Source organism: Heteronotia binoei, chromosome 6, assembly GCF_032191835.1.
Source record: "Heteronotia binoei isolate CCM8104 ecotype False Entrance Well chromosome 6, APGP_CSIRO_Hbin_v1, whole genome shotgun sequence".
Lineage (NCBI taxonomy): Eukaryota > Metazoa > Chordata > Lepidosauria > Squamata > Gekkonidae > Heteronotia > Heteronotia binoei.
In genome coordinates this window covers 142,371,938-142,394,063 of record NC_083228.1, presented here as the reverse complement: position 1 = coordinate 142,394,063, position 22,126 = coordinate 142,371,938, and the positions used below count along the sequence as shown (strand labels likewise).

Below are 22,126 nucleotides of genomic sequence, written 5' to 3'. Positions count from 1 at the left end.
GATTCTCTGTCATTCACGAATTGAGGCACCTGTGAGTGACTATAAGCGACTAATTTAGGGAGAAAGGAAACGGCGGCAGTTGACCTGGTCTCTGTCAGTAGGTATCCAGGCATAAATTCCCACTACATAGTTGCACAGGGCAGGGTGTTGGGTTTTTTTGCCTATGTTAACCATTTTTGGACTCGACGCTTCTTCTTCCACGCCTTCAGCCGAAGGCCAGGCTCACCTGGTCGTTCAGAGGAGCATTTTCTTTGCTTGCTCAATTTACAGCCTGTCGTATTCGCTGAGGCCCGGGTGGGATTACGCAGACTAAAAAGACAGCGCGGTCAGAACAGCGTAATACGTAAAGACGGCGCATAAAAACCCGAGTACGGAATTGGGAGACTGCAAAAACGACGGTATCGCCCCTGCAGCGCTGAAATAAAATAAGACGACAAAAATCGGGGAAACGAGGCAAAACGTTCTTGTTTGGTTTCCATTTTTTTATTCCGCCCTCCCTGACAAGCGGGCTCAGAGCAGATCACAGCGGGAATATTGGACGGTAGAACAGCAATTCTATAATTATAACAGTTAAGAGCGATATAAATGAACAACAGGGAGCGCTGTCAAAGACTGCATCAATGTCAAAATTCAAGCCCCTGGGCCAGGAGTGGCCAAACTCACTTATCATAAGAGCTACATAGAATAAATGCCAGATGTTTGAGAGCCACAAGACATGAACATCAGAGGAAGGAAGGAAGGTGGTAGAAGAAGAGGTAGAGGAAGAGGTAGAAGGAGAACAAGAAGGGAGAAGAAGAGGTGGAGGAAGAGGTAGAAGGAGAACATCTTTAACTTTAAATTCCTTATCCAAGCAGCCAGTTGTCTTGGCTTAGAGAAGTGATTTAAAGAGATAGACGCCTTCTCCTAACTAGCCAATGGGGCAATGGGGGTTTCGAGAGCCACATACGGCTCCCGAGCCACAATTTGGCCACCCCTGCCCTGGGCCTTTAAGATCTACTCAGTCTGGGCTGCCTAAAGATGGGAGCTGATGGGAGTTGTAGGCAAATAAAAACATCTGGAGAGCTACCATTGGCCACCCCTGCTTTATACTGAATCAGACCCTTGGTCCATCAAGGTTGATATTGTCTACTCAGGCTGGCAGCAGCTCACAGGTGGAGGCTTTTCATCTCACCTGGTCCTTGTTCTTTTTAACTGGAGATGCCAGGGACTGAACCTGGAACCTTCTGCATCCCAAGCAGACACTCAGCCACTGAGCCACAGCCCCCCTCCTCAGCTCTCCAGGGACTCAGGCTGAGGTCTTTCCCATCCCCTCCTGCCTAGTCCTTTCTATCTGAAGATTCCAGGGACTGAACCTGGGACCTTCTGCATGCCAAGCAGATGCTCTGCCACTGAGCCACAGCCCCCCTCCTTAGCTCTCCAGGGACTCAGGCTGAGGTCTTTCCCATCCCCTCCTGCCTGGTCCTTTCTGTCTGAAGATTCCAGGGACTGAACCTGGGACCTTCTGCATGCCAAGCAGATGCTCTACCCGAGGCACAGCCCCCCTCCTTAGCTCTCCAGAGTCTCAGGATGAGGTCTTTTACATCACCCACTGCCTGGTCCTTTTAACTGGAGATGCCGGGGATTGAACCTGGAACCTTCTGTATGCCAAGCAGAGACTTTGCCACTCAGCCATGGCCCTTCCCCTCTCGTACATGAATACATGAAGCTGCCTTCTACTGAATCAGACCCTTGGCCCGTTAACATCAGTCTTGTCTACTCAGGCTGGCAGCAGCTCTCTAGGATGTCTCAGGCAGAGATCTTTCACTTGCCCTCCTGCCTGATCCTTTTAATTGGAAATGCCGGGGATTGAACATAGAACCTTCTGCATGCCAAGCGGAGTCTTTTCCCGTGAGCCGCACTCCCCTGATGAGCAGCGGAATGAAAACCGTCCAAAAATCTCCCCAGATGTTAAAATTACAACCCTGTTCCTAGCCCTTCTGATTCCAAAATGAGTGTCGACTGCAGCTATTTAGCGTCCTTATCTCCCTTCAGAGTGCAGCGTTAGCCTTTCTCTGTAAGCGAATGGATCTTCTTCTTTCTGCCAGCCTTGCCTTGCTCTGTTACGCACACCGTTCTGGCCTTCATTAGCTACGTCATACTTGTTACTGGGAGGGGGGGGGCAAACTGCAGCTCTGGAGCCACATGTGACTCTCTCACACGTATCGTGTGGTTCTCAAAGCCCCCACTCCCATCAACTGGCTTGGAGAAGGCATTTCTCTCTTTAAATCACTTCGCCGTGGCAGCTGGAACACTTGAAATGCATTTAAAATTAAAGTTGCTTTCTTTCCACCCCTCCCCATCTATTTTCTTTCCTTCCTTTAAGTGTGTGGACTCTCATCTGGGAGAACCGGGTTTCATTTCCCACTCCTCCACTTGCAGCTGCTGGAATGGCCTTGGGTCAGCCGTAGCTCTCGCAGGAGTTGTCCTGGAAAGGGCAGCTGCTGTGAGAGCCCTCTCAGCCCCACCCACCTCACAGGATGTCTGTTGTGGGGGGAGAAGATATAGGAGATTGTAAGCTGCTCTGAGTCTCTGATGCAGGGAGAAGGGTGGGATATAAATCTACAATTCTTCTTCTGATTCTTATCTGGGAGAACCGAGTTTGATTCCCCACTCCTCCACTTGCACCTGCTGCAATGGCCTTGGGTCAGCCATAGCTCTGGCAGAGGTTCTCCTTGAAAGGGCAGCTGCTGTGAGAGCCCTCTCCAGCCCCACCCACCTCACGGGGTGTCTGTTGTGGGGGAGGAAGATAAAGGAGATTGTGAGCCGCTCTGAGATTCGGAGTGGAGGGCGGGATATAAATCCAATGTCGTCGTCTTCTTCCTTCCTTCCTTCAGCGTAGTGGTTAAGAGGGCCAGCCCACCTCGGCAGGGAGGGAGGGGTATAAATCAAATTAAACATAAACAAAACAAACAGTTTGGTGTAGTGGTGAAGTGTGCGGACTCTTATCTGGGAGAACCGGGTTTGATTCCCCACTCCTCCACTTGTAGCTGCTGGAATGGCCTTGGGTCAGCCATAGCTCTCACAGAGCTGTCCTTGAAAAGGAGGGCGTCTGGGAGAGCTCTCTCAGCCCCACCCACCTCACAGAGTGTCTCTTGTGGAGGAGACAGATAGTGGAGATTGTGAGCCGCTCTGAGACTCTGAGATTCAGAGTGCGGGGCGGGATATAAATCTAATATCATCTTCCTTCTTGGGGCTCTCAAACATCTGACGTTTATTTTATGTGGCTCTTGCATTATGCAAAAGAGCCCCGTGGTGCAGACTGTTAAGGCTGCAGTACCGCAGTCCTAAGCTCTGCTCACGACCTGAGTTCAATTCCCAGCGGAAGCTGGGTTCAGGTAGCCGGCTCGAGGTTGACTCAGCCTTCCCTCCTTCCGATTTCAGTCAAATGAGTCCCCAGCTTGCTGGGGGGGGGGGAAGTGTAGATGACTGGGGAAGGCAATGACAAACCGACCCGTAAAAAAGTCTGCCGTGAAAACGTTGTGAAAGCGACGTCATCCCAGAGTCGGAAATGACTTGTGCTTGCACAGGGGACCTTTCCTTTCCCTTTTAATAATACACCTTGCCCTGACCCAGTTGGCCCAGGCTAGCCTGAGCGTGTTGAAATTTGGAAGCTAAGCAGGGTTAGTCCTGGTTAGGACTTGGATGGGAGACCACCAAGGAATTCTGGGGTTGCTACACAGAAGCAGACAACGGCAAACCTCCCTCTGTTTCTCTTTCTTTGACCTGAATGCCCCAGGCTAGCCTGTTCTTGGAAGATCTCAGTATTAGGAGGGGAAAGACCTCCAAGGGAAGCCCAGGATCGCTACACGGAGCCAGGCAACGGCAGACCACCGCTCAGTGAGCCGGGAAAAAGGGTTGGGCATGAATTGCATTTTTGTGGTTTGGTTTGTGGTTCACAGCTGAAACAAAAACGTGGGGAGCGGAAAGCAGGGGTTGAAATGGCTGGGAGCCCTTGGCTGCTCAGCTGTTTCTCGTGGAGAGCAGTAAGTGCCTCCTGTTCATCACAGACTGCCATGAATTTTGTTCGTGGTTCGTGGATCATCGCTGAAACAAAAACTTGGGGAGCGGAAAGCAGGGGGCGAAATGGGTGGGAGCATTTGGCTTCTCAGCTGTTTCTCGTGGAGAGCAGGAAGTGCTTCCTGTTCATCACAGACTGCCATGAATTTGGTTCGTGGTTCACAGCTGAAACAAAAACTTGGGGAGCGGAATGCAGGGGTTGAAATGGCTGGGAGCCCTTGGCTGCTCAGCTGTTTCTCCTGGAGAGAGCAGGAAGTGCTTCCTATTCATCACAGACTGCCATGAATTTTGTTCGTGGTTCACAGCTGAAACAAAAACTTGGGGAGCGGAAAGCAGGGGTTGAAATGGCTGGGAGCCCTTGGCTGCTCAGCTGTTTCTCCTGGAGAGAGCAGGAAGTGCTTCCTATTCATCACAGACTGCCATAAATTTTGTTCGTGGTTCATAGCTGAAACAAAAACTTGGGGAGCGGAAAGCGGGGGTTGAGATGGCTGGGAGCCCTTGGCTGCTCAGCTGTTTCTCGTGGAGAGAGCAGGAAGTGCTTCCTGTTCTTCACAGACTGCCATGAATTTCATCAACATTTGCGAAAGTTTGTGGCAGTTCTTCAGTTAGAATAATAAAATCATAGCATTGGAAGGGACCTCCAGGGTCATCTAGTCTAACCCTCTGTACAGTACAGGAAATTCACGAACATCTCCCCTACGCACACACCCAGTGACCTTTGCTCCATTCCTAGAAGATGGCAAAAAAAAAAAAACCCCTCTGTAATCCCCGGCCAAACTGGCCTGGAGAAGAATTTGCTGCCTGGCCTCAAAGTGGTCAACAGCATTTCCCTGGGCCTGTAATTAAAGGGCCACAAGAACGAAGTGCCGACGCCGTCCTTCCTGCCCTCCTTCTCACGATCTGCCTAAGCTCGCAATTCACAAACTGGCCAGAATGCGTGACAAACTTTCATTTGCCGGCCAGTTCGTGCCCGTTCCCAGTTGCCAGCCCTCGTGGGGGTGCATCGAGTGTGGAAGAGAACGAGAGAACCGTTACCTGGCTCCCCCTGCCTGCAGAGAACCACAGTGTTCTGGAGGAGTTGCACCCAGTACAAGCCTGCGCTGCCCCCTGTGGAGGAGGTGCGCATTAACAGACTTCTCAGTATGGCCCCATGCAGAAATAGTGGCCTTTGGAGAGGGCAGATTAAGACGCCTGTTTTAAAAAAGCTGGCGCAGAGTGGGAAAGCAGCAGTACGGTGGTCTGAACTCTCTGCTCACGACCTGAGTTCGATTCCGGCGGAAGCAGGATTCAGGTAGCCGGCCCGAGGTTGACTCGGCCTTCCATCCTTCCAATGTCGGTCAAATGAGTCCCCAGCTTGCTGGGGGGGGGGGGAAGAAGTGTAGATGACTGGGGAAGGCAATGGCAAACCACCCAGTAAGAAGTCTGCCGTGAAAATGTTGTGAAAGCAACGTCGCCCCAGAGTCGGAAGCGACTGGTGCTTGCACAGGGGACCTTTCCTTTTCCTTTTTAAAAAAGTAGCCCCGTGGTGCAAAGTGGTAAAGCTGCAGTCCTAAGCTCTGCTCACGACCTGAGTTCAATCACGGCGGAAGCTGGGTTCAGGTCGCCAGCTCAGGGTTGACTCAGCCTTCCATCCTTTATTTTACTTTGTTTTATATGATTTATATCCCGGCCTCCCCGCCAAAGCGGGCTCCCAGCAGCTCACAACATAAAATCACAACAGACAATTAAAATCAATAACTATTAAAAATTACACATTCAACAGTTAAAACAAAATATTAATTTAGTGCTATTTCAGTGGCGACAGCATTTCTTCAAATTCCCTGAGATACAGGCGCCATGTCAGTTAAATGCCAGCCGGAAGACACCCGTCTTCCAAGGTCAGTAAAACTACCCAGCTTGCTGGGGAGGAAGTGTAGATGACTGGGGAAGGCAATGGCAAATCACCCCGTAAAAAAGTCTGCCATGAAAACGTCACGATGCGACATCACCCCGGAGTCGGAAACAACTGGCGCTTGCACAGGGCTCTTACCTTTACCTTTGGTAAGAGCCCCATGGCTCAGAGTGGTAAAGATGCAGTACTGCAGTCCTAAGCTCTGCTCACTGCCTGAGTTCGATTCCGGCGGAAGCTGGCTCAGGTCGCTGGCTCCAGGTTGACTCAGCCTTCCATCCTTCCAAGGTCGGTAAAAGGAGTGTCCAGCTTGCTGGGGGGAAAGTGTAGATGACTGGGGAAGGCCACAGTAAACCACCCCATAAAAAGTCTGCTGTGAAAATGTTGTGAAAGCAACGTCACCCCAGAGTCGGAAACAATTGGTGCTTGCACAGGGGACTGCCTGCTGTTCTCTAAAGGTAGTCTCTTGCGCAGAGCTGTATTCCCGTCGTCCCAGCATGGATCAATCCAACTGACTGACGGGTGGGCACGGATTGCTTCAGAGACATCTTTGGACACTGACGTGCTTGGCACACTCCCCCCACCCCTCCCCCATCCCCTCCACTTTTGCTGGCAGAAAAGTGAAGAAGTCCAAAAATGTCGGTCTTAAAAAAAACAAACCAACAAAATAGCCAGAGCTGAGCAACTGGCACGCTGGGAATTTGTGCAGGATACTACATTCAAAGACCAACTCAGCATTGCTGGAAAGAAAAGGCAGAGGGGGGGGGGGGCTCTTCTGTTTGCATTTCTCTTCTGTTTGTTCCAGTGCTCAGCAGAGAGATACCCCACCCCCCCACCCTGATAGGGCTTTGTCCCAGTTCTGCTTTGAATCCCTGAACAGATAGATACATCTGTACAAATTAGTAGCCGTTGGCAGCTTGGTCTTAAAACTCCAGCCACAGCGCTTTAATTTTTTGAGAGGCCGTTTAGAGCTGCCCTGTTGTAATAGAGATGAGGTGTTTGAAGGCTCCTGTGTGCGGGAACGAAATTCCACCGTAGGGCTTTGACTGCTTCATGGGTGCTTGCCTGCCTGATGCGATTGACTCTAATTTTTTTTCTGTCTGTTTTCCCTTCCTGCTCGCCCTTTGGACAGGACACTCTCTGTTCCCCTTCTGACATTCTCCAGCTAAACCTCAGCGTTAAAAGGACAGTAGAATCTCTCCTGTCTCTGGGGGTAGATTCAGAAGAACCCACCCTTACCTCCCTTTCCGCCCAGATTTGCGGCTTTGCGGCGTTTTACTGCACTCTGATGCTAATGCTGTGTGTGTTCTATCGCTGGGTCTTTTTCCTCTAGCTGAAGCTCAGGGGGGGAGGGCGCCGCGGACACGATTCCAGCTCTTCCAAGCCGTCGGTAAAACAGTCTGTTGTCCCAGCAGGGAATTTTGTGTCTGTTATGTTCTCACGGATTCCACCAGCAGTGGAAAGACCTCTGTGGGGAAAACTCTGGTGCTGAAAATGACCTAGTGTTTGCTGTTAGCTAAGTAATCCTAGGGATCTAGAACACTTGGTCGTTTTAAACAAAACAAAGCAATCAACCCTACATTGTGGTGCTGAAATAATTCAGCAGATTTTTTTTAAAGTGTAGATATTATTTTAATTGCACAGTTTAGGGTATTTTTGTAGCACTTTCCCTCTTCTTAGCGCGAGAGGGGGTAGAGACGGCGATGGGAGTAAAGGGATAGTGAGTGATGAAAGAGAGGTTGGGAGGGGAGCCCTGATGCGGCGTTGAAAAAGGTCGTCTCCGCATCCCGGACCGTGCCGCTTGTCCTCGTATTAGACCTCCTTTGGTTTCTTCAGAACGAGACAGTCCAACGCTTTTTTCAGGTTTCCTCCACGTTTGCGAAGGACAAAAACGCGGAGATTGCTCAGGGTTCTTCAGAGACCTCAAGCCTATACATCGGAGGCCTTAATTTTGCACAAATTGTAGCATCGTCCTAGCCTGGCTGCCTTGATTCAAAACACACCTCCGACCCTCTTGGGCAGCAGTCCACTACACTCGCAACCCGGATTGGGTCACCTGTGGGAATGGGAAGCCGGGCAGCTGATGGTGACACAGGTTTGCCAAGGCAGTTCGCTGCCCATGCAAATGGTTTCTCTTAAGTTAGGAGAGCCAGTTTGGTGTAGTGGCGAAGTGCGCGGACTCTTATCTGGGAGAACTGGGTTTGATTCCGCCACTCCTCCGCTTGCAGCTGCTGGCATGACCTTGGGTCAGCCATAGCTCTCGCAGAACTGTCCTTGAAAGTGCAGCTTCTATCAGAGCTCTCTCAGCCCCAGCTACCTCACAGGGTGTCTGTTGTGGGGGAGGAAGGTAAAGGAGATTGTGAGCCGCTCTGAGCCTCTGTCCTTGAAAGGGCAGCTGCTGGGAGAGCCCTCTCCAGCCCCACCCACCTCACAGAGTGTCTGTTGTGGGGAAGGAAGGCAAAGGAGATTGTGAGCCGCTCTGAGACTCCTTGGAGCGGAGGGCGGGATATAAATCCAATATCTTCTTCTTCATCTTCTTCTGAGTTTAGGGAAGGGACAGCTGCGACTTCTCTGCTTCTCATGGCTTCCCTAATCACCAAAGAGAGTCCGTTGCATTTGTGAGTCCTCTCTCCAATGTTGCATTCATCGCGGCAGCCTCAGGAGGCCCTGCCCCTGGCTCTCAGCTTCGCTTCCAACGATTAAGGACGATTCCTCCTCGACCCCGCTTCCCTACCTGTGAAATGGGCAACCGTCCATATCTGCACAAAATGCGCCAATGCCATGAATGCGTTGTCCTTCGTTAGCTTTTGCTCGAGCCTCAAGGGATTGCCAGTCACACCCTACAGGCTTCACACGCCTCCTGTCCTGGCGGGAGGCTTTCTTCTTCTTTAAGGTCTACTCACGAGCAGTTGCGAAAGCACGGCGTCTCAGTCCCTCAGCTTCTCAGTCGCTGGGAGGGCTGCGCCTTATCTAACATCTCGTTCCCACTGCTGTTAGCGTACGATTTTTTTTTAAATTACTTTTTTGTTCATAGAGTTATGAAAAGCAGGATGCAAATATGTAGCAGGCTGCAGACAGCCAAACGGTCACTGTCGGTGGGAAAAAAGTTTAGTTGAAGGAAAAGCAGGCCTGGTACGCCCAGACTCTTTCTTCAGGCCCCTCAGCCCTTGGAGAGGAAGGAAAGATGGGTGCCGGAAAATCCACTGAAGGCCAGCCCTTGGAGATCTCTGGCTTCCGAGTTCTGATTTGCACATTCAGGAAAACTGAGGCAGCAGTGGTGTTGCGGGATGATCTGCTCCACTTTTGAGTCGCAAGGCTGAATTCCTGCTTTAAACCTTTGTTTGCACTTGATGTGAATAGAACATAAGAGGAGCCATGTTGGATCAGGCCAATGGCCGATCCAGTCCAACACTCTGTGTCACACAGTGGCCAAAAAAACCAGGTGCCATCAGGAGGTCCACCAGTGGGGCCAGGACACTAGAAGCCCTCCCACCATTGCCATCCCCCAAGCACCAAGAATACAGAGCATCACTGCCCCAGACACAAGAACATAAGAGAAGCCATGTTGGATCAGGCCAATGGCCCATCCTGTCCAACACTCTGTGTCACACAGTGGCCAGGTGCCATCAGGAGGTCCCAACTGTGGAGCCAGGGCACCAGAAGCCCTCCCAAGCACCCAGAATCCAGAGCATCACTGCCTCAGGCAGAGAGTTCCAACGATAAGCTGTGGCTAATAGCCACTGATCGACCTCTGCTCTATAAGAACATAAGAGAAGCCACGTTGGATCCGGCCAATGGCCCATCAAGGCCAACACTCTGTGTCACATAAGAACACAAGAGAAGCCATGTTGGATCAGGCCAATGGCCCATCCAGGCCAACGCTCTGTGCCACATAAGAACATAAGAGAAGCCATGTTGGATCAGGCCAATGGCCCCTCCAGTCCAACACTCTGTGTCACATAAGAACATAAGAGAAGCCCTGTTGGATCAGGCCAATGGCCCCTCCAGTCCAACACTCTGTGTCACATAAGAACACAAGAGAAGCCATGTTGGATCAGGCCAATGGCCTATCCAGTCCAACACTGTGTCACACAGTGGCCATAAAAACCAAGTGCCATCAGGAGGTCCACCAGTGAGGCTAGAAGCTCTACCACTGTGCCCCCCCCCCAACCACCCAGAATACAGAGTATCAGTGCCCCAGGCAGAGAGTCCCAACGATAAGCTGTGGCTAATAGCCAGTGATGGACCTCTGCTCTATCAGAACATAAGAGAAGCCATGTTGGATCAGGCCAATGGCCCCTCCAGTCCAACACTCTGTGTCACATAAGAACATAAGAGAAGCCATGTTGGATCAGGCCAATGGCTCATCCAGTCCAACACTCTATGTCACACAGTGGCCATAAAAACCAAGTGCCATCAGGAGGTCCACCAGTGAGGCTAGAAGCTCTACCACTGTGCCCCCCCCAACCACCCAGAATACAGAGTATCAGTGCCCCAGGCAGAGAGTCCCAACGATAAGCTGTGGCTAATAGCCAGTGATGGACCTCTGCTCTATAAGAACATAAGAGAAGCCATGTTGGATCAGGCCAATGGCCCATCCAGTCCAACACTCTGTGTCACACAGTGCCAAAAACCCAGGTGCCATCAGGACGTCCATCAGTGGGGCTAGGACACTAGAAGCCCTCCCACTGTTGCCCCCCCCCCTCAAGCACCAAGAATACAGAGCATCACTGCCACAGACACAAGAACATAAGAGAACCCATGTTGGAGCAGGCCAATGGCCCATCCAGTCCAACACTGTGTCACACAGTGGCCAAGTGCCATCAGGAGGTCCACCAGTTAGGCCAGGAAACTAGAAGCGCTCCCACTGTGCCCCCCCCACCCAGAATACAGAGCATCACTTGCCTCAGACAGAGAGTTCCATCTATACACTGTGGCTAACAGCCACTGATGGACCTCTGCTCCATATGCTTATCCATTACCCTCTTGAAGCTGGTTTTGCTTGTAGCCACCGCCACCTCCACTTGGGCAGGTTTGGCCAAAAAGGCTTTGCCTTCGGCCATCAAGGCAAGCTTCTAAGGACTCGCCCTCCTGCTCTGACCTGGTTTTCTGGAAACCGAAGCTCGGTGAAGCAGAGTAGAGAACAGATTGGACCACTTCTCTGTTTTTGTGCTTCAAGAATGTGGATGGCCACACGGCGGCGTGGCTGTAGCCTCACACCGCGGACGAACGGCGTAGGAGCGCTCTTGACAAACCAGGCTCATGCCTGCAAATACGTGGGAAATGTGTATATCCGTGAGTGGGAAGACAGAAGATGCAAATGTGCTTATTCTTATCTGCATCTGTTCCCCGAACAGCGAGCAGTTTCCCCTGACGCAAAGATCCTCGACTTGCTAATGGCAGTACTGTGTTCCGCCTAGTGGAGTCTTCTGCTGACGTGAGAGGCTCTTTGAAGCAAGGAGCCAGCCAGACCGCTTGAGCACCGCTACCTCGTAGAAGGCAGAAGAGGGCTTGCTTGTAGCCGAGACCCTACAAAGGTGAATTTTCCGGCAGCCCTTCTGGCTGGAGTGCCTTCCCCTGCCAGGCCTTTGGGTCACCCGCTCGCTTTCCCGGTTTTACACCCTCCGAACACCGGAGATGTGCTTGCCAGTAGCAAACAAACTCTGCTCCACTTTGCATTTTTAAGAATATGGATGGCCCCGTGGCCACACTCTGTGGCGATTGCGCTGGTCTTTCTTGATCGATGCTCTGCGACTCTTACCACCTGGCCGCTTTTTTAGTCTGGATTTGTGGTCGTGCTCCGTGTGGCCGCGGGGGTCTCTTTCTTTCCAGACGACTAGACATCGTCTCCTTGTGTCTCATGCTGCGTCTGGAAGCTGAGCCTAGGCACAGAACAGGCAGGGAGGAAACCTGAAAGACCACGAAAGGCTCTTGCACCTCTCCGTACTGTACACAGCGGACCCTCGAGGAACTGAAATCCTGTGCCAAAGCCTCATTTTCAGCAGATTAAAATAACTTAGTTCTGTTACAGCTGGATTTGAGTCCCATGGCACCTTAGAGAGGAACAAGATTTTCTGGGCATGTGCTTTTGAGAATACGTTGGGTAGCCATGTTGATCTACAGTAGAAGAGCTGGATTTGAGTCCAGTAGAACCTTTTGAGACCAACAAGATTTTCAGGGTACGAGATTTCTAGAATCCTAGAGTTGGAAGGGTCCTCCAGGGTCATCTAGTCCAACCCCCTGCACAATGCAGGAAACTCACAAACGCCTCCCCCTAAATTCACAGGATCTTCATCGCTGTCAGATGGCCATCTAGCCTCTGTTGAAAAACCTCCAAGGAAGGAGAGCCCACCACCTCCCGAGGAGGAAGCCTGTTCCACTGGGGAACCGCTCTAACGGTCAGGAATCACAGAATCATACAGTTGGAAGGGACCTCCAGGGTCATCTAGTCCAATCCCCTGCACAATGCAGGAAACCCACAAATACCTCCCCCTAAATTCACAGGCTCCTCATTGCTGTCAGATGGCCATCTAACCTCTGTTGAAAAACCTCCAAGGAAGGAGAGCCCACCACCTCCCGAGGAGGAAGCCTGTTCCACTAAGGAATCGCTCTACCGGTCAGGAAGTTCTTCCTAATGTTGAGCCGGAAACTCTTCTGATTTAATTTCAATCTGTTGGTTAAGGTCCAACCTTCCGGGGCCACAGAAAACAATTCACACCATCCTCTAGATGACAGCCCTTGAAGGACTTGAAGAGTTAAGGCTCTTTTCATCGGATACCAGAAATGGAAATTTGACTCTCGGAAATTTGCACCCTGGAAATCTCGTTGGGGCTTTAGTGTGCTACATGACTCTAATCTCGCTCTTCTACAGCAGACCAGTGCAGGCAGAGTCTGAAACTTAATTCTGTGAGTCTCTTAAGTTTCCACTGGACTCCTGTTCCGAGTTAGTTTTACTAGCTAAGATGGAAGACAAGGCCTTATGCAGACCATTGTAACCATCCTCTGCTGACTTGAAGCCTTATTCAGGTCCACCCGCGCCTCCCCAATTTCAACAGGGATTTGAATTTAGACTTTCACAGCTATAAGGTCTCGAAACATGGGGGGGGGGGGGGGGGGTGTCAGTGTCACTTTCACACAAGCCAAATAATGCTTTCCAGTGTACTTCGCAACTGGATTTACTGTGTGAAACAACAAAATTCACTTGCAAATAAATCTAGAGAGGATTGAGAGCCAGTTCGTTGTAGCGGTTAAGTGTGCGAACTCTTATCTGGGAGAACCGGGTTTGATTCCCCCCTCCTCCACTTGCAGCTGCTGGCATGGCCTTGGGTCAGCCATAGCTCTGGCAGAAGTTGTCCTTGAAAGGGCAGCTGCTGTGAGAGCCCTCTCCAGCCCCACCCACCTCACAGGCTGTCTGTTGTGGGGGGTGGGGAGGAAAGTAAAGGAGATTGTGAGCCGCTCTGAGACTCTTCGGAGTGGAGGGCAGGATATAAATCCATTATCTTCATCTACCTCACAGGGTGTCTGTTGTGGGGGAGGAAGGTAAAGGAGATTGTGAGCCGCTCTGAGACTCTTCGGAATGGAGGGCGGGATATAAATCCAATATCTTCATCTACCTCACAGGTTGTCTGTTGTGGGGGAGGAAGGGAAAGGAGATTGTGAGCCCCTTTGAGACTCTTTGGAGTGGAGAGCGGGATATAAATCCAATATCTTCATCTACCTCACAGGTTGTCTGTTGTGGGGGAGGAAGGGAAAGGAGATTGTGAGCCCCTCTGAGGTAGATGAAGATATTGGATTTATATCCCGCCCTCCACTCCGAAGAGTCTCAGAGCGGCTCACAATCTACTTTACCTTCCTCCCCCACAACAGACACCCCGTGAGGTGGTTGGGGCTGGAGAGGGCTCTCCCAGAAGCTGCCCTCTCAAGGACAACCTCTGCCAGAGCTATGGCTGACCCAAGGCCATGCCAGCAGGTGCAAGTGGAGGCGTGGGTAATCAAACCCGGTTCTCCCAGATAAGAGTCCGCACACTTCACCACTGCACCAAACTGGCTTGGAAGGCTGAGTCAACCTCAAGTAGCCGGCTCGAGGTTGACTCAGCCTTCCATCCTTCCGAGGTCAGTAAAATGAACACCCAGCTTGCTGGGAGGAAAGTGTAGATGACTGGGGAAGGCAGTGGCATACCACCCCGTAAAAAAAGTCTGCCATGAAAACATCATGATGCGACGTCACCCCAGAGTTGGAAACTAGTGCTGCTCGCACAGAGGACTACCTTTACCTTTAATATCAAGATTAAGAAGCTCTCTTCTTGTCTTTTGCCCATGACAGCAAGTTCCGTGCTTGGATTTCCTGTCAGCCACCCCCGCTTTGCAGAAAAATTTCTTCACCGCCTTAGCGTCTGTTCCGTGACCTCTTTTCTCAGCCTGCCTTTCTTTGATCCCTTTACCCTATCCTAGAAGCCAGGCAGGTGCTTAAGGAACACACAGGTGAGGTCTCTGGAGCTGAGCTGCAGCCCCAGTCAAAATCCAGTCCTCACCTGCCTGTAAAGGATGTCGCCTTGAGCGCCGCACTGGACGATGAAGCAGGGTATCGCCCACAGAAGTTCATGCCTCCGGTGAACGTTCCTCTCTCCAGCACACATGCGCTTTTGGTGCTCTTTTGCAGAGTTTGTGCGCTTGAAGCTGCTTTATCCTGCATCACAGACAGTACTGTCTACTCAGACTGGCAACAGCTCTCCAGGGTCTCAGGTTGAGGTCTTTCTCATCCCCTCTTTCCTGGTCCTTTTCACTGGAGATGCTGGGGATTGAACTTGGGACCTTCTGGATGCCAAGAAGAGGCTCTGCCACTGAGCCAGGGTCTCAGGTCAAGGTCTTTCGTATCACCTCCTGCCTGGTCCTTTTCACTGGAGATGCCGGGGATTGAACCTGGGACCTTCTGGGTGCCAAGCAGAGGTTCTGCCACTGAGCCAGGGTCTCATGTCAAGGTCTTTCGTATCACATCCTGCCTGGTCCTTTTAATCGGAGATGCCGGGGATTGAACCTGGGACCTTCTGGATGCCAAGCAGAGGCTCTGCCACTGAATCAGGGTCTCAGGTCAAGGTCTTTCGCATCACCTACTGCCTGGTCCTTTTCACTGGAGATGCTGGGGATTGAACCTGGGACCTTCTGTGCACCAAGCAGAGGCTCTACCACTGAGCCACAACTGCTCCCCATGAAGCTGCCTTCCACTTACCCCGAGCATCAGTCCATCAAAGTCAGCATTGTCCTAAGACTAGGAACAGCTCTGTCGCGTCTCAGGCAGACGTCTTTTGCATCGCCTGCCACCCGGTCTTTTTAAGCAGAGGTCCCATGGATTGAACCTGGGAACTTCTGCTTGAAGAGCAGAGGCTCTTCTGCCGAGACACAGTCCCTCATGTACAGGCGTGCGTCTGCATCTCTTCTTTGAGCCTCCCCACTACTCGTCCTAGGGCCTTCCTGAAATTGAGAGAGGGGTTTAGAGAGACAGGTAACGGCGGCGGGGGGGGGGGGGGGGAGGGTGACCACATATTCAGTTTGCAGGAACTTGTCCTATTTTAATCGAGAAACCAGAGCACCTCAATTACGTGTGGTCGAAAAGTGTTCAGAAGCACCACCCATGATGTATTTTAAAAAGCTGTTTGTAAATGGAGATATTTTAGGGGTATTTTATAAGAAAACAGGAGTGCTTGAGATAGAAGAATTTGAGCTGCTCTGCGCAACAGGTTTTTCTGAATTGTTTGCCAATTGAAGGGGTGGGAAAGGTTTGCCGTGTGCGTTTTGAAATGGAAGAAGCCGGAACATGCCTATCTCTGCAAGAGGCAGATTGGTTCATAAAGATCAGGTCCTGTTTTGGCTTTCATGCTATCCGGAAAGGCATGTTAACATTAGCGTCCCCCTCATATATTAGGAAAATGCCTTGCTTTTCTTGTATCCTTTGTACCGGATTCTTTTCTATAGCCTAATTTTGATTTCATCCACTAGCGCTTTTTTTTCCTTTTTCAAAGTAGATGATACTTTGGAGCAGGGCTTTTTTATCAAGCAGGAACGCACAGGAACACAGTTCCGGCTGAATTGGCACTGGGGGTGGGTGGCCTAATATGCAAATGAGCTCCTATTGGGCTTTTTCGACAAAAAAAAAGGAGCTCCGTATGAAACAGACATCAGGGATGTGGCCGAATATGCAAACGAGCCCCTGTTGGGCTTTTTCTACCAAAAAAAAAAAAAGCTCCGTGTAAAACAGACATCATGGGGTGTGGCCTAATATGCAAATAAGTTCCTGCTGGGCTTTTTCTGCCCAAAAAGCCTTGCTTAGGAGGAAACATTTTCTTTTTCTTACTCACCCCCCCCCCCTCCACATACACACACACACACACACACACACTTCACCTTCCATATCCTCCTCTTATAATATCTGTATGCGTGGGCTTGTATGTCTTTTCACGAGTGTACATTTCAATAAAGTTACTGCCCCAGGATCTGTCTGGTGTGTTACTGCTCCCTGCTTCTTTCCCATTTGCTCTTTGCTGAATCAATTGGCAGGCAGTTCGTGGGTTTCTTAGTTAGAAAAACCACAAATCATCAAGTCATTCTTAACTTTTTTTTCATGCAAAAAAGTCAATGAGGGGTTTCCAGGCTCTAATAAATGGCATAATTGTCTTTTCCCTAACCAGTACAGAAAGTTTAGCCGTAGCCACAAAATCCCAACAGCTTCCCCAACCAATCTTCTACTGTAGGTATTGCTGGGCGCTTCCATTTCTCCATATATGTCATTCTCGCTGCTGTAAACATATATAAAAACAAAACTCCATGACTTCTTTCCAGCTGATCGTCCGTTAACCCTAACAAAAAATAATCAGCATTTTTGGCCATTCCATTTTCCTTTGGGGGAAAGGTATCTGCGTCTGTGAAAGCATCTTGAGAACAGCCCTCTTTGGTTCAGGCGGGTAGCTGTGGGGGTCTGAAGCAGCAGAACGAAGTTTGAGTCCAGGGACACCTTTAAGACGAACAGAATTTTATGCAAAGTATACGCTTTTGTGTGCAAGCACACTTCAGATACAGTGGAACAGCATTTCCTCAACGGTTACGTATAGGTAGCGAGAGGGTGGGAAGTTAGTTGCCAGGAAGGACTAGCTAGAGTCAAGATCCCTAAGTAACTGGGCGATTCCTCAGTGGAACAGGCTTCCTCGGGAGGTAGTGGGCTCTCCTTCCTTGGAGGTTTTTCAACAGAGGCTAGATGGCCCTCTGATAGCAATGAAGATCCTGTGAATTTAGGGGGAGGTGTTTGTGAGTTTCCTGCATTGTGCAGGGGGTTGGACTTGATGACCCTGGAGGTCCCTTCCAACTCTAGGATTCTATGATTCTAAATTTTCACAGGCTTCCTTGGGAGGTGGTGGGCTCTCCTTCCTTGGAGGTTTTTCAACAGAGGCTAGATGGCCATCTGACAGCGATGAAGATCCTGTGAATTTAGGGGGAGGTATTTATGAGTTTCCTGCATAGTGCAGGGGGTTGCACTCGATGACCCTGGAGGTCCTTTCCAACTCTAGAATTCTATGATTATCGCTGAGGTTGGGTTAAGGCAGTTGATAAGATCTGTATCTGAAGGCATGTGGCTCTACCCACTCGTAAGTCTCTCAGTTCTCACTTACATCCAGAACTGAGCTTCGTTCTTGGAAATGCCGCTGGACTCAGATTTTGTTAATACATCTGTTTGGTTTTTTTTATCCTAATTTGCTGCCATTCACAGTTCTTACCAACCACCTTAATCCAACCTCAGCTGTAATCACCCAGTTTTGCACTTCTTGTCTCTTAACTGGCCCTTCCTGACAACCAACCCCACCCGGGTACCCAGGTGTGGAATTCTTGCAGGAGCTCTTTTGCATATTAGGCCACACACCCCAGATGTAGCCAATCCTCCAAGAGCTTACAAAAAAGAGCCTTGTGAGCTCCAGGAGGATTGGCTACGCCAGGGGTGTGTGGCCTAATATGCAAAGGAGTTCCTGCTAGAATTCCACCCCTGCCAGTACTTATATGTCATGGTTGAGGAAATTCCGTTCCCCTGTATCTGAAGAGGTGTGCTTGCACACTGAAGATTATACCTTGAATAAAATCGTGTTGGTGTTCAAGGTGCCACCGGACTCGAACTTCATTCTGTCCTGTTCAAGTATCCTCATTTGAGGGGCTTGAACATTAAGGAATCGCCTCATGCTGAGTCAGCCCCTTGGTCCCTCCTGTCCAGAGTCGTGCCCCCTGCACGGCAGCATCTTCTCAAGGTCTCAGTGAAAGGAAAGTTCCCAGTCTTGTGGTCAACGGTGCTTTTTAAAAAAATGGTGGTACCCCAAATTGGACCTAATCTGGATAGCCCAGGCTAGCCTGATCTCATTGGATCTCGGAGGCTAGAGAGAGAACTTGGAGAGAGACCACTAGGGAAGTCCGGGGTTGCTACGCAGAGGAAGGCAATGGCAAAACCACCTCAGTTCATCTCTTGCCATAACCTGGATGACCCATGTGTTGGAAGTTAAGCAGGGTTGTCCCCGGTTAGAACTTCAAGAGAGACACCACTAGGGAAGTCCGGGGTTGCTACGCAGAGGCAGGCAATGGCAGAACTGCCTCAGTTCATCTCTTGCCATAACCTGGATGACCCATGTCTTGAAAGTTCTTGGAAGTCAAGCAGGGTTGTCCCCGGTTAGAACTTGGAAAGAGACCATTTGGGAAGTTTGCGGTTGCTACGCAGAGGCTGGCAATGGCATAACCACCTCAGTTCATCTCTTGCCATAACCTGGATGACCCATGTCTTGAAAGATCTTGGAAGTTAAGCAGGATTGTCCCTGGTTAGAACTTCGAGAGAGAGACACCACTAGGGAAGTCCGGGGTTGCTACGCAGAGGCAGGCAATGGCAAAACCACCTCAGTTCATCTCTTGCCATAACCTGGATGACCCATTTATTTTATTTATTTTTTATTTATTTATGATTTATATCCCGCCCTTCCCACCAAGGTGGCTCAGGGCGGCTCACAACACATGGAATCCAACATAACAAAATTAAGTTTAGGCATTTACACAATTAAAACATTTAAAATATAAAAACATTAAAGCACAGCAAAGCATTAAAACAAACCATGTGTTGGAAGTTAAGCAGGGTTGTCCCCAGTTAGAACTTTGAGAGAGAGACCACTAGGGAAGTCCGCGGTTGCTATGCAGAGGCAGGCAATGGCAAAACTGCTTCAGTTCATCTCTTGCCATAACCTGGATGACCCATTTCTTGGAAGTTGAGCAGGGTTGCCCCGGTTAGAACTTGAAGAGAGACCATTAGGGAAGTCCGGGGTTGCTACGCAGAGGCAGGCAATGGCAAAACCACCTCAGTTCATCTCTTGCCATAACCTGGATGACCCATGTCTTGAAAGATCTTGGAAGTTAAGCAGGGTTATCCCCGGTTAGAACTTCGAGAGAGAGAGACCACTAGGGAAGTCGGGGGTTGCTATACAGAGGCAGGCAATGGCAAAACCGCCTCAGTTCATCTCTTGCCATAACCTGGATGACCCATGTCTTGAAAGATCTTGGAAGTTAAGCAGGATTGTCCCCGGTTAGAACTTCGAGCGAGAGACCACTAGGGAAGTCTGGGGTTGCTACGCAGAGGCAGGCAATGGCAAACCACCTCTGCTCCTCTCATGTCTTGAAAATACTCCAGGGTTTTCCTTATGTCCACTGTGGCTTGACAGCATTTTTCCTCCTCGCCACGGATCGAACCTGGGACTTCCTGCATGCCGAGTGGGCGCACTTCCATTCATCCGTGACCCTCTCCATCCCATTCCTCCTTATGTTTAATTTGGCTTTCTTTTCTTTTTTTTGGCATGTGTTCTGTTATAGTTTGTTTTCATCCCCCCCCTTTTTTTTTCTTTTATGTCTGTTGTGTTTTTCCCATGTAGGAACGATTATGTTTGCCTCTCCATATTTTAGAAGAGCGAGGGTTGACGCGGGTGGCAGAGACTGTGCAAGCCCTTCTGGAACGGGCCCCCCCAAAACAACAACAGCACCACCACCACCAGCAGCAGCAGCATCACTCCGCTGCTGTCTAGCCCTCCCAGTGACCTTGCTCCTTTTCCCTTGGCCCAGCCGAAGAGCTCCAGGACTAGACCGCTGGCTGGTGGCTCGTGTCCAGCACGCAGGAAACGTCGTGATTGGAGGAGGAGGAGGAAATCGATATCCGGGATTCCCGATGGGAATAATTCGCTTCGTTTTGCCACTTTTAGAAGAGGGGGGGGGGGGAGAAAGGTTCCCATAGACCTTTTAACCTGTTTTTTTTTCGTTCTGTGTAAAGTGAGTTTTGTTGGGGAGGGAGCCGGGAGAGAGAGTTTTCACTGGCTGCCAGCCTTATTTTTAAAGACCGGGATGTGTCAGAAAACTCCAAGGTTCCCGCTATGTGCCATTCACACTGCGACGCTCTCACCCGTTTTGACAAGAATTGCACCCGGAGCGCTTCCGGCTAGCCGAACCTTCTGTCGCCGTGCCCGCGCTCCTCAGTCAGCAGCTCCGAACCCTAACGATATTATCCGGTTATTGTCTAGCTTTGGCACACAGGCAACGTTGTGATTGGAAGAGGAGGAGGAAATAGAAATCCGGGATTCCTGATGGGAATAATTTGCTTCATTTCGCCACTTTTGGGGAGGAGGGGGGGAGGCCAAAAAAAGGTTCCCATAGAACTTTTTAAACTGCATTTTGTTGTTCTGTGTAAAGTAAGTTTTGTCGGGGAGGGAGCCAGGAGAGAGAGAGAGTTTTCGCTGGCCGGCTGCTTAATTTTTAAAGATGTTCCCAGAAAGACCAGGATGTGTCAGAAAACTCCGAGGTTCCTGCTACGTGCCATTCACATTGCAACGCTCTCCTCCGTTTTGACAAGAATTGCACCCGGAGCACTTCCGGCTAGCTGAACCTTCTGTCGCCATGTCTGCGCTCCTCAATCAGCAGCTGCGAACCCTAATGACATTATCCGGTTATTGTCTAGCTGTAGCATCACACCAGAGTTTTGCGAAGGGTTATCCATGACGGAGAGCCTTCCTCCGGCGATCGGGGTCCCCGATCAGTCGAAGGAGAGCACCCATCTTGGAACGGTTCCGTTCTAAATGCCACCAGAAACTCTGAAGAGGCGGAACCTGGCAAAGTCTACTGGACCCTCCCATCCCTGCCTTTTTTTCTTTCGGCGCCGCTGGAGCCCACCGCACCTGTACGCGCGAGGCCGGCACTTTGCACTCCGACAGCATCTTAAGGGGTGTAGCGAAACTATAGGATCTTCGCGTACAGCTGTGTAAAGAAAAAACCGCTAAGAGACACCATAAATTTTAAACAACCAGACAGTGTAATGTCAAGGCCAGCGGTGTCCTGACCAAGCTTGCGCATGGAACTTCAAATAGACAAGAGCATGTAGCAAAAATTGACATTCGCGGAAGACAGTTCAGAAACAGCCTTTCCGATCACAAAGGAGTAACGATATCCCAGTATTTTGTTCAAAGAACTAAAGGAAGCCTTTCCAAAGACGTCTGTTCTACATATCGAGACGTTTCATCCGTCTTTCGTCAGTTTGGAGGCTTTATTTTGTCACTGGACGCAATCTTTTACAATACATTCCTATTAGACCAACAAGGTTCAAAACATGTCTGTTAGATTTCCAGTTTCTGTTAGATTTCCAGATACGTTTTGAACCTTGTTGGCCTTCTATACAGGTCTCTTAGCGTTTTTTTTATTTACACACCATCTTAAGGTTAGCAGGGGGATCTCCACGCAGCTTCTTCGCATGGGTAGCAGGCCAGAGGAAACACGACGCTCAAGCCACAAAAATATTTTACTAAGCGGAGAAAGGAGTGGGCCGGTCGAAGCAAACCCAGGCCTCCATGTGTCGAAGGCAATAAAATTCCCTTTGGTGAGTTGGGCAGAACAGCTTTTGGGGGGGAGGGGGGGGGACTGTATATGTGTACAAAGCAGGGGTCAAGTGGCACCTTTAAGACCAAGCCATTTTTATGTAGAACGTCCGCTTTCATGTGCTCTTAAGCACACTTCCTCAGACGAGGAATCCAGCACAGTGAGCAAAGCCATACAGAGCTGATCAGAGCTGTACAGAGCTGGTAGGCAGTGGCCCAGAATGCAACATGGGACAGATTTAAGAACCAATGACAGTGAAGTAAA

At 50.2% G+C, this 22,126-nt stretch overlaps 1 protein-coding gene across 3 annotated transcripts in view; it reads left to right on the top strand.

Moving 5' to 3' along the window:
• Positions 1-20,578, top strand: part of LRCH3 (leucine rich repeats and calponin homology domain containing 3) — a 219,112-nt gene extending 198,534 nt beyond the window's left edge. For 2 of the 3 annotated variants that reach the window (XM_060242835.1, XM_060242833.1), the window contains one exon: positions 19,879-20,578. In XM_060242835.1, coding sequence (XP_060098818.1) covers positions 19,879-20,028 — 150 coding nt within the window. In that variant the 3' untranslated portion in view covers positions 20,029-20,578. Of the gene's footprint in view, positions 1-7,076; positions 7,341-19,878 lie in introns of those variants that run through there. The other variant, XM_060242834.1, reaches the window with a different exon arrangement.
• Positions 20,579-22,126: the final 1,548 nt, after the last annotated feature.